This window comes from Apostichopus japonicus, chromosome 7 (genome assembly GCF_037975245.1).
Source record: "Apostichopus japonicus isolate 1M-3 chromosome 7, ASM3797524v1, whole genome shotgun sequence".
Lineage (NCBI taxonomy): Eukaryota > Metazoa > Echinodermata > Holothuroidea > Aspidochirotida > Stichopodidae > Apostichopus > Apostichopus japonicus.
In genome coordinates, this window is record NC_092567.1 from 9,663,433 (window position 1) to 9,675,811 (window position 12,379).

Genomic DNA, 12,379 nt, shown 5'->3' on the forward strand with positions numbered 1-12,379 from the left:
CAAATGAACTTATAATGGCAAAAGTTAGCAAATGGAAGCACCTTAAATTGTCAGCCAGGAAGATCACTATATTAAACTTGACATCATATCATGTTGATGTTGAGGTAATAAACTATCATCATACATACTGTACTGTGTAAGACTCTACCCTGAAATGTGGCATTTAAACTTATTTTAGACTAGCGGGTAAGATACTGTTGGCTTCATTTAAAATAATTTAAAAAACACAGCTAAACCACTATATTAGCAGCATGTGGCACCATCTTTAAGGACATGACAAGATATTAGAGAATTTGTAACTTCTAATTCAAGAATTTCCAAGAAACATCACTGAATTTGATGAATAACCTGAAGTTTAGCAATCAAAATGAGATGTGAATCCAAATTTATGAACAAACTAAAGAATCCAGCTCTCAACAGTTAATGTAATAATTTTGAGCGACTTTGTGAATACCCTAGTGGAAGCATATATTTTCTCCTGAGCAAGTTTTTAGACTTGAAATTCATACACACCCTGACAAATACTTGAGGACCTTAGTCAGAGATTACTATTTAAATAATGAAAGAACACAAATGTTCATACCCTCTCCTATTCCCCATGCCTCCTTCACGATGATAAGTAGGTCAAATATTCACCAGATTTGATGAAAACAATGAAAATTAAGAAGTAGTTTGTATAAGTTGGGTGCAGACATAAAGTTACCAGGTTTCAGAGTATAAGCCAAAGTGCTATTTACAACACTTCAGTCAAAATAAAGACAGCCGTGTACTGTGCTCATAAAAAGATTTGCTACATTTGAAAAATTAATTGATTCACATGGATGGTCTCATTTGGCTCATCTCATTTCACCAAGAGTCACAGCAGCTGAAGCTTGATTGGAATCTTGAAGCCATAAATGGAGTTGCTGTAGAGTTGCATATGTTTGATTGTCGTACATGAGTTGAAATAAAACTTCAATCTGTGAAAATAAAGAAAAACATTCATCAAACTATAAAGATATAAGAATAATTCCTTGACACATTTTCCATAAGAACAACTCAATGCTTACAGGAGTTTTTTATTTTTGACCAGTGTTGACGCCAAGGTTCTTGCACATATGAAGTATGAAGGTTCATCCAATCTTTACTTTTGGAGTTATATTTACAAGATTTTTCGACTTTGACCTATAATTGCATTTAATTTCCACATAAAACAACAAAGGCATTTGTGCTTACTTATAGTTGGATTTGCATACTACATATGTGGTTCATTAAAGCTTTTCTGTTGCAATGATTTTTTGGAATGTTTTCACACTTTGGAGTTTGGAGTCTATCTATCTAGTTGGGGCGACATGATGACACAACACAAGCTTTCCATGATTCATGATCGTCAGCTGTTCTTATGAGCTGATTGCAGTCCATCCCAGTCCAGGTTTTAGTTTTAACCGGCCTGTCTCTCCTTTGTACCCCATCTGTCCCTCCTTGCAATTTAGTGTTTGCCAGGCTGTTATTCTGACTAATTACATTCCCAAACCACAGAAGTTTTCTTCTTTTCATCACTGAAAGGAGGGATTCCTGCTCCCCTATGAAACTCCCAATTATTGGCTATACTTGCTTGTTCATGGTGTGAGAAGTGTAATGGATTTGGAGAAGTTTTCCGGATACAGTTCATTTCAAATGCATTTATTCGCTTTTCAATCTCCGCATTTTAAGTCCACGTTTTGCACTCATACAGGACCTTGGAGTCTACTAACTTCAAATTACATTTAACCTCCACAAAAATGATAGGATCCTTGAAGTAAGCTTTATCTATTCAAAATATGAAGTTCATCCAAGCTTTCGGAGCAGGAGCACTGGTTTACAAAATTTTTAGGCTTTCACCTCCATTGACCTTTGATATAAACAATGGTGTTCTTGTACTCAGTTATGTAGAAGTTCACACAAGTCTTCTTTCTGTCAATCTCTACTGACCTTTCAATTTCACCAGGGTTCATGTACTCACGAGGGAGATCTACTATTATTAGCATTCTTTAGATAAATTTAGCAAGATAATTTACCACTGTCATCTGAACATACTGTAGTGCTACCAGTTTATAAAATAGCTATACTATTGATGTAACAATGTACACTTCATAAGCATGTTGCAATAGTTTGATACATTACACCTTCAGGCACAATACTCATTAGTTGATCAATGTACAATCTATAAACAAGCAATACATCAACAACTTGTAAACGAACATGTTAAATCAAGAACAGCATAGACCCCTTGCTACCAAAGTGTTATTGAATGAATGAGGGGGGGGGGTGAAATCTCCCCTCACCAATAGTATCTAGACTATGGAAGTATCATGGAAGCCTCTGCTTTGAAATTTGTATTCAGATTTAATATAACTGACACAGTAATAACAAGAGCTGGATTCATAATTTGGATAGTTTGGTTATGTTGTCAGGGGCAACCAATCTACAGTACAGAGCAGTAGGAGCATGTGAAGTATCATGGTCTTTATGAACCACTGCTTGTGGTTGTTAAACTTTGTCCTTAGCCAAAGACAATAGGCGTCAATAAACTCAGTTGGAGGAATCCTGTCCTTCCCTGTTTACACGCTTGATGTCAGACCTACTAATACAAATACACACGCAAGGTTGAACCCACAGGTTCACTGCTCTCTGTACGTAACCAATCAACAGGAGGTGTAAAATGTCCCTTACTTCACAGAAATATTCCTTCTGGATTCTCGGAGGATGGTGTAGCCACAGCCAATTGCCTTGGACTGCCCTTCAAAATGCGATGCAGGTTAGGGGATGCTGCAAACATGAAGAAAGAAAATTACCCTCTGATCACATCAAACTAAGGTACAGTATCACATGAAATAGAAAAGCACTTATAATAGGTGGCAACTTGGACATATTAAAGGTGTCCAAATCCTCAGATTAAATCAAAATGTTTCTTGATGTTTCTAGTGAATCTTCTCTTAAAGCAATGTTCATTTAGGTAACATCACTTGATCTTACTCAAGGACCTTATCTTAAAGCAATGCTCATGTGCTACCATCAATTGATGTTACTAGTGGACCTTATCTTAAAGCAATGTGCATTTAGGTAACCACACTTTATCTTACTCGTGGACCTTGTCTTAAAGCAATACTCATGTGGTACCATGACTTGATGTTACTAGTGGACCTTATCTCAAAGTGATGTTCATTTAGGTAAAATCACTTTATCTTACTCATGGACCTTGTCTTAAAGCAATACTCATGTGGTACCATGACTTGATGTTACTAGTGGACCTTATCTCAAAGTGATGTTCATTTAGGTAAAATCACTTTATCTTACTCATGGACCTTGTCTTAAAGCAATACTCATGTGGTACCATGACTTGATGTTACTAGTGGACCTTATCTCAAAGTGATGTTCATTTAGGTAAAATCACTTTATCTTACTGTACTCATGGACCTTGTCTTAAAGCAATACTCATGTGGTACCATGACTTGATGTTACTAGTGGACCTTATCTTACAGTGATGTTCATTTAGGTAACATCACTTTATCTTACTCATGGACCTTGTCTTAAAGCAATACTCACGTGGTACTGTACCATGACATGATGTTACTAGTGGTACCATCACTTAATGTCACTAGTCGACCTTCCCTTAAAGCAATGTTTATATGGTAACATCACTTGTTCATACTAGTGTAAGTTATCTTAAAGGGTCACTCATTTCATGTCAAATTAACCAGTGGTCCCCAGGTGATCCTCTCAGATTTTTACTTTTTGTATGTGTTCATCTGGGACACATTCAATCATTCTGATGAAATTTCATATAAATCTGAGAGGGTCGCCTGGTTACTTTCAGAAAATTGGTTGACTTGAGGTGGAATGGCCATAAAGCAATGTTCATGTGGTACTGTTACTTGATGTTACTAGTAAACCTAATCTTACAGAGATGTTTATTGGTACCATCACTTGATGTCAATGGTTGACCTTAACATAAAGCGATGTTCATGCGGTACCACCTTGGTGGTTAACAGAGGATTAATTCCAAGTAAGATGAATCATACGGAAGTGTGTCAAATTTGCAGATACAGTATTAAATAGCTTCCTCCATATGAATAATCTTGTAATCTAACTTTTAAATTCTACATTAATAGGACAGAACCTTGCTCCATTGTATTTAGCAAACAAATGTTGATTTGGATGTGAGTTAGCATAATTTGATGGTGCTCTCACACATCAGGTCCTGTTGCAGCCCAGTTAACAGTTAGTAGCATGCTCATAAGGTATGATGAATGTCTGATTTAACAATGTTTCATTCACAAGGATATACCTTAATATATCATGTCTACTACAAACAATTCCTTGAATTCATACTTACACCCTTTTTCTCTTCCATTATCAATCTCAGTATTATTTTCTGGAATAATGATGTGCAATCCTTTGGTCTTTTCTTTTCCAAAGTCCTCCTCTACTAGTCTTAATTCTTTCTGCTTCTCCTGAAAGTCTTGATCCAACCCATTTAACTTTTCATTCACTTTCTCCAGATTGGCTGTGATAACTGAATACTCATGCTTCAATTCCTTTAACTCTTCCTTAACAGCCTTCACTTCCTCTGACTGATCTCTGTCTAATTTTACCATTTTTTCTTCCCTTTTGACAATCTTGGTCAATTGAATAATCTCTGCTTGTTTCTGGGAGATCTGCCTGTTACAATCAGCTACCTTATCTTTCAAGATATCAACACTTGCTTCCAACTTCTTATGCATTTGCCGCTCCAGATCCAGTTCATTATCCCAGAAATCTTTTTCATTAAGCAAGGCTTGATTTCTTTGAATAGATTGTTCTATCTTTGATATTTCTTCTTGAATCTTGTCAATGGCTGGGTCATTCTCAAACTTAAGAAGACCTTGGATAGCTACATCTAGTCCTGTCAGTTGTGACTGCTGGTGATTGAGTTTGCACTCTTGAGCTTTCACCAGGTCTGCCAGTTTACCTTTCTCTTCTTCTTCCTCTATAGCTTTCTTTCTCTCCTCCTCTTGTCTCTTTGCTTCTTTTGCTTTATCCTCTTGCTGTTTTCTCTTCTCCATTTCTTTCTTATTCTTCCTTTCTTTTTGTAACTGATCTTGTTTCAGTTTTTCCTTTTGTTCTGCTAGATTCTTTGACTGGACTCTTTCTGCTTCCTTTGTCTTCTCATCAAGTTCTTTTTTCCTTCTCTTAACCAATTCTGTTTGTTTCTTTTCTTCAAGTTCTTTCTCCAAACTTGTTCCCTGCTTTTCTTGGTTGTGTTTTCTATCATTGTCTTTTGTACCTTCCTTTCTCCTATTGTCATCTTGTACTGTCTGTTGCTCCTGGTGTTTCTTCATGTCTGTACTCTTTAATTGTTCATCTTCTTGTTGTCCTACTATCTTTAATGGTCTCTGTCCACCTGTTTCTTCTCTTCTGTTCTTGTTGCCTAGGTCTTGCCTCATTTCTTTGTGTTCCCTGGTTCGTTTTACCCTCATTGCCTTCTCCACCTGTTCTTGTTGCTGTCTTTGTACTTCCAAGGCCCTCATTCTCTCTTGGTTTAGTCTCTCACCTTCAGCAGATGACTTACCTTCCTTATCTTGCAATGTAGAGTGGTCCTTATGATCTGGTTGATCTTGGGACTTGGGCTGGTAGCTGTCATTAGAATAAGCAGGAAGCTGACTTTTAACAATTATATCTGGTTGATGATATATTTGCTTCGATTGTGACTGTTGAAAGACCTCTTCCTGAACAAGTAATGGTGAGGAGACCAAGACACGTTTCCTTGGTACAGGTACAGGTTTCACCGGTTCTGCTTCAGATGTTTCCAATGAAGGTTTAGGTTTGGGTTTAGGTTTAACAATTGGTGGCCCTTGACTCTTCTTTTTAAAACTAGAATCAGATGTGATTCCAGATGAAAGACTGACAGGTGATGAAACTTCAACCTGCCTTGTTCGAACAGGACTTGACTGAGTGCTTGATGGTGGTCTACTATTGGTGGGTGACAAAACCTTTTTTCTCAAGATGAAGCAGTTGTGAGAGTTTTGCCCCCAATTCTGAGACAAGTCCAAAGGATGTTCATTTGGATGGAGGCACCGTTCTCCCGTTGGACTTTTCTCAATGAGATTGAAACAACCAACCAGTCGATAAGATTGTGCAAGTGCTATTGCTATATCTCTAGAAGTTGTAGTGGTATCTAAACCACTAATGGTATTTTCAACACCATTAACCCAAACTTGCAAGTCCCCCATGATAACAAATATCAACTCAAGTAGCAGATCACTTTACACCACATCCAGGATGTCAATATCATCTGGAAAAAAAAAAGAGAGGCAATTGAATGCAGTAACTACATATTATATCAAATTCATCAAGACAGTAAGATGGCATGATTCAATATAAAGCCATTTTGATTTTATTTATAAATGTTTTGGTTTTCATTCATGCTTGTCAGTTAAATACAGTACAGATGTAATGTCTGTGTGTCTCTTTCAACATTTCCAAAGCAGAGAGAACCGTTTGCAGGACATATTCCACAAACACTAAGTCATTATTTACTTGCCTTGCATGATAGTGCAGCAACATTTTTCATTGTGTAGAACATTGTTTTTGATATTGTGTATTGAGGTCAAACAATTTGCCTGCTCATGCATCCCATTATTGTTTGGTATACAAATACAGTAGTGATGTTTTTGTTGGAAGTTTTATTTTTTTAGCATAGCTAGAATAATTGAGTGCTCTTTAATGCCACTGTCAGAACAGTTTACTGTACCTCCCTCAGGGATTTTAATAGGCTCTCACGGTAGATGGCAGGAAAATTTGAGCCGTGCAAGTGACATTTCCAAGCTTGAATCTTTTACTAGGCTTGGTGAGTTAATTACATAACACACAGGCTAACATTCCTGACTAATGACCTTGAAAGTCGAAGAAGTGGGTAGTGGCCAAAAATGGAAGGCATTCTTACTAAAGGGCGGGCGGATATTCAAACGGAGTAAGAACACAAGGCCAGCACCAGACCTGACAAGTATCGTTACAGCCTTCAGGAACGCCAAGGAGACCCGAAGGCACTGTACTAAAGGAGTGTAGCTCCTTAGACTAACAAGAAAAACGAGAACCCTAAGGTTTCGAAGCAATGATGGGGCCTTGAACAAGGAACAAAACACAGGCTTAAAGGGGGCTGTCGGCAAATCACCAGGACCCAACTAAAGCCTGACAGAAAAAAAGAGAACCCTGAGGTCTCGAAGTAAGAATAAAAGATCTTTAAGAACATGTTATGTACAGAATGTCTAAACAACTTATACCCCAAAGACAGAGCTTCTGCCAAGGAAGCATTGGAGGAAAGGAAGGAGTCCAATGACAACTCACAATCCTTCTCTTGTAAAAGAACGAGGGATTACCAAATGTGAAGTCAAACTCCAGAGACTGGACATGACTAGCCCCATGGTCTAAGAAAAAGCTCCAGCCTAAGCTCTCAGGCCAACAAGTACTGTAGCTTAACACACAAAAAGTGATATATAGCCCAAAGCAAGGCTACACTAACATTGATCCAACGCTCAAATATTTGGTAAAACAATCATAAAGATACAGAGAACTGCTAATAAAGCAAAAAGCCTGTATTGAAAAGATCCTGCAAAGGCAAAAGCTCATAGAGCATAACTTAAGCACTGCACCCCCACATAGCACCTATGTACTACTGTACCTCTTCCTTCCAAATCAACCATCCAAGAAAGGTTACAACTGTTTTTCTAGTGTTTTTAAATCTATTGGCATATTGTTGGTTTAAAAGTTTATGGTGAAGTTTCTGAGGGCAGCTGGGACCTGTAATCCAGATAACATCACCTGCATCAAGCACTGATCATAAGTATCATGATCAATTTTGAAGATTTTTGGTCATGATTTTTTCAGTAGATTTCCTGTCATGCCTGTCTTTTCTTTGTACAGGTATCAGTTGACAGTTGTGCAATCTTAGTTGTCTTTAGTGAAATACAGTACTTAATATGTAGTAATCTTTTCTGTTATTAACAGTTGTTCATTTCACCCATGAAAGATACAGTACTGCCAGACACATTGTTACTTACTACAAATATCCTAAAATTGCTTGTACAAAATCCCTTGTGGTCATCCACCATTAGGTGTTTACAGTATAGAATTTAATTTAAACCTTGTTTCCATATCCAGAAAGAACAGTCTTCCTTTGTGAAAAATAGACACATTTTACCAACTTTGAGCTAGCAAATCCCTTTAAATAGTTATCCAGATCTATACATGACATTGCTTATTAACTGAGAAATATTTGGGGGAAATGGCCAAGTATTGCACCATTTGAGTTAACCTGATGACCCCTTGAAATTCAGAGGGAGAAAGCCTTAAATATCAGGTTTAAGTGTGTGTATGTTTCAAGTCAGAGATTAACTCTGAAGCAGATTTCATTACCTGGATGCCAAGTTTGTTTTGTTGAAGACCTATAGAGCCCTCTTCACATAACCAAACTGAACTGAGTTTTACCAAACTATGGTCACCAAAAGAAAATCATATCTTTGGAGAATTCACAGGTTAATTGTAGCTTTAATTTTGGAGTTATCATGTTTAAAAGATTTTCAGCCTGTTGACCTCATGCAACGTTTGACCTCTAGCAATTTCAATAGGATTCTTGCGCGAAAAACAATACACTTCTTGTACTCAATAAGACAGATCCACATACTGTACCAAGTACTGTATGAAGTTAAACCACCATTAACTTTGTGAGTTATATACCGTGTTTACAAGCAAGTGTCATGCATGCAGGCAAGCACACACATCACTATCGCTTTGATTCCTTTGGCATAGACTCCTTACATGCAACTGAACATGGAGAACAATGACCATTACAAATGTTTTAATAACCACTTCGAACAGGTAGAAATTTTACAGTTGTATCACTAATATCAATCATGTCACTTCTCTGACTTAGAACATCAAGTGGTCTCCATTGCTTTTGTACTATAGACTGTCAAACTCTTTTCACTGATGAAGGTGTTGCTCAATAGCAGATGTGATTGTTTTTAGACTGAGATTGCCCTTCAAGCATTGGTTTACCCAAGAATTAATTGGCAACCATATCCCCACTGCAATGCTTACATTCTGGTAGTAAATATGTTTGAACAAGACCATACATAGTACTTTTGGTTCTATAATTTAGCATTGTTTGTTTAAACTGCACATGTTGTGCATGAGGTTGGCTTGCTATGCCATGGTTTTACAGTATATGTCAGTCTGGCCATGTAACATATGATGTGTCCCCTTTTGTTGTGAAGTAACATCAAATTTTTCAGTCAGCTAAGCTTGACCTAAGTTTGAATGTTCACACTAAAATAGATTTTGCTTTATGCAAGCAAAGCTTAGCAGTCAGAATACATTTGCAAGTTTTACAATAGAGTCACACACCCAATATATACAAAGTATAAACATTGTCACTGTGTTCTGAGTAGTCTAATTGTGAAACTATGGTATACCATACAGTTGATGTGTAGGTTTAGATTTTACACTAACATAGTATTGTTACTAGTACTGTAGGATATTGAAATTTGTGTTCGCAGCACGCAACGTCTTAAACTTGTTTGCGTCCTCTCCAAAAAACTTGCGACCCTGCAGTCCTCCATGAATCGTGCACTTTAATAAATACCTCTACAAGAACAAACAATACTTACAGTAGTTATAATGACCCCTGACAACATATTTGCTTGTGCACAAAGTTCTGTAGGCTACAGTACAGTATATTGATAGGCCTATAATATACAACAACAAAATTGCTGTCAATTTCAAAACGGTCAAGTTTACCATAGACTAGTACCAAATACTGTATGGTCTAGACATGTATTGCACACTACTGAACAGTATACAACTCCCTTACATAACTTCTGCAAAATGTTATCGGCTATGCACATGCTGTAAATGTCGGGAATCAATGTTAAGTCAAACAAATGCCTAGAGAGAAATTGCAATCTGAATAAAAATACTGCACATTTACCAGACTTAATTGCGCCTCTTAAATGATGTACTGTAAAACTATTATTTACAGATATCAACGACACAAGAACATACCCCTTAACAGCCTGGTACTTGCTCACAACTTTTATGAACCCTTTCCTAAGTTACAATTAACAGTTACCCAACTCCATTATGGAGATTTTCATGCTAACAATATTAGACAATGCTGCTTTACCAAATTCTCGTGATTTGATTGGCTAATAGTCCCTACCGATTGTCTGGCAACATTCTTGCATTCTTGAACGAAGTAAGTTGTTTAACAACAATTACTTATAATGTTACTTTCACCTGTGTAGAGATAACAAAGTTTGTGGTTTAGGCTATCATATATGTGCACTCAAATATAATAACGTTAGGCCTTAAGTTGTTGTCTTGTATTGTTTTAGTTACATTTTGACAACAATCACTGGTGGTTCAAAGATGCACTTGAATTGTTTCTGAGACTATCACATAATATTTTTAATCATTGTTTTGATCAGAAAATGTTATGAGTTAAGACAATCTATGAATTTTGTGGGAAGCTTACAGTACATCTCTGGTCCTGAAAATGATATTTCATCTCACAAATGTTTCTTCTCTCTGCATTAAGAGTTGCTAATTTTAAATGTGCATTCATACCCCAGTAGTTTCTGTTGCAAATTGTTTTGCGGTCTACTGTAATTGACCATATGCTTCAGTAAATTTTATTTTGGTGCAACATTCGTGTGTAAACTTCTCTACTTTAGAAAATTGACTTTATGATTTTTTAATCGACATTGCGTAAAAAGCTATTCACATAGGCCTGTAATTTTCGTACAGATGATTGTTTGCAAAGTGCACAGGATACATGTTGGATCAGGTTTTGGTGATTTGCGCATGTGTAGTTGAAAATGAAGTTCGAACAGGCATATACTGTACATGTACATGCAGAGTAGTACAGTGATTTGTGTGGAATTTAGCAAGAGATATGCACACTGTAGCTACAGTGATTTTTGAAGTTGGTTGTTGGAAGCGCTGCAAGGTCAAAGCATGGAGCTACTGTACTACGGAGTTGGCCTGTAGGGAAGTTCAAGGGAGGAATGAAGGAGGGCGCTGGGGATTGAAAATTGTTTGAAACCGAAGGGTGGGCGAAAGGAGGGTGGGTCGGGCCGCCCCTGTCAAACAGGGAAGCTAAGGCACTGAGCCATCTGCCCTATACATTGTGTATAACCTTCACAAAGTATAGGCAGTGATACTACACTTCCCAAGTAACAGTAGGTAATACAATGAACGCAACTGGTGTTCGATAGGGACGCAAGCTTTTTTATATGGGACGCAAACTTTTGGGGGGCTTGCGTCCCTGGGAAGCAAACTTTATTTCACTAATAACATTACTGTAGTTGGCATATCCCTTTGTACTGTTAGACCAGTGTCACAGATCCAACAAAACATATCACTTTATAATATGTGTTGCAAGTGGCTTAACGTCACAACTTACAACAAATCAGGCAGATGTAGTACTGGTTTTAACTTAGGCTAGTCTATATGATAACGTGAATCAACTTTAGGCTTATAACGTTAGGCTAGCCCGGTGTAATACTTTTAAAGTCTAGGCCTATGTCTATGCTACACTTTGTGTACGAATAATGTCTCAATTTACCATAAAGTTCGATTGTGGAGATGTCATTTATACTGCCGATCACGTCTACCATAACTCTAACACTAACAGATTGACCAGTGCCATGATCAACTGTCTGATATCTTCCGCATTCCGTTGGCAGTATAAAATGTTGCCCACTATTGTGTAGCACCAATGAATAAAGTCGGCTTCTCATACCAGTGTTATATATATTATAGGTACCCTGAGCTCTCTCTAGCTACACATACATACAACCTTTACCGCTTACACCCACGTCCCGGAAGTGTCATGCAAACTGTGCTATGCAGTGCAGAATATACCAGCGCCATGTATCAGAATAATCGAGGGCGCTTTACTTTTAAAGAATTCCTTCGCTGAGTTGGATACGCCAAACCTATGGCGTGCCATCAGTGTAAAATCGTGGGGAATCGACTTAAACCGATTTAAATCAACATATACCAATTTCCTTCGAATTATACCAGTTTCCAGCAGCATAAATTGACTTCTACCGATTTAAATATACATTTACCAGTTTAATTCTACATGCCATTTATTTAAATCGACAAATACCAGTTTAATTCGACATATCATCGATTTAAATCGACATATACCAATTTAAATCGATGATAAGAAAAATAAATCGGTATATGTCAATTTAAATCGACATATAGGCCTATTAGTTTAAATCGATGATATGTCGAATTAAATCGGTATATGTCAATTTAAATCGACATACACCAATTTAATTCGACTTACACCAGTTTAAATCGACATATA

At 37.2% G+C, this 12,379-nt stretch overlaps 2 protein-coding genes across 2 annotated transcripts in view; one reads left to right on the forward strand and one right to left on the reverse strand.

Moving 5' to 3' along the window:
• The window catches only part of LOC139970053 (uncharacterized), a 491,924-nt gene that overhangs the window by 446,718 nt on the left and 32,827 nt on the right, over positions 1-12,379 (forward strand). The gene's annotated exons all lie outside the window — the stretch shown is intronic.
• LOC139969356 (uncharacterized) lies at positions 649-11,892 on the reverse strand. The gene is made up of 4 exons (XM_071974242.1): positions 11,624-11,892; positions 4,355-6,292; positions 2,692-2,787; positions 649-959 (listed from the first exon to the last, which is right to left on the reverse strand). The coding sequence occupies exons 2-3, from the start codon at positions 6,228-6,230 to the stop codon at positions 2,693-2,695; spliced, it is 1,971 nt and encodes a 656-aa protein (XP_071830343.1). The 5' UTR covers positions 6,231-6,292; positions 11,624-11,892; the 3' UTR covers positions 649-959; position 2,692.

Bases quoted from the DNA above. Each gene is read 5' to 3' on its own strand.
- LOC139969356 (XM_071974242.1), bottom strand. From the start codon at position 6,230: ATGGGGGACTTGCAAGTTTGGGTTAATGGTGTTGAAAATACCATTAGT. The intron at 2,788-4,354 runs GTAAGTATGAAT...TCATGTTTGCAG, and splicing joins TAATGGAAGAGAAAAAGGGT to CATCCCCTAACCTGCATCGC.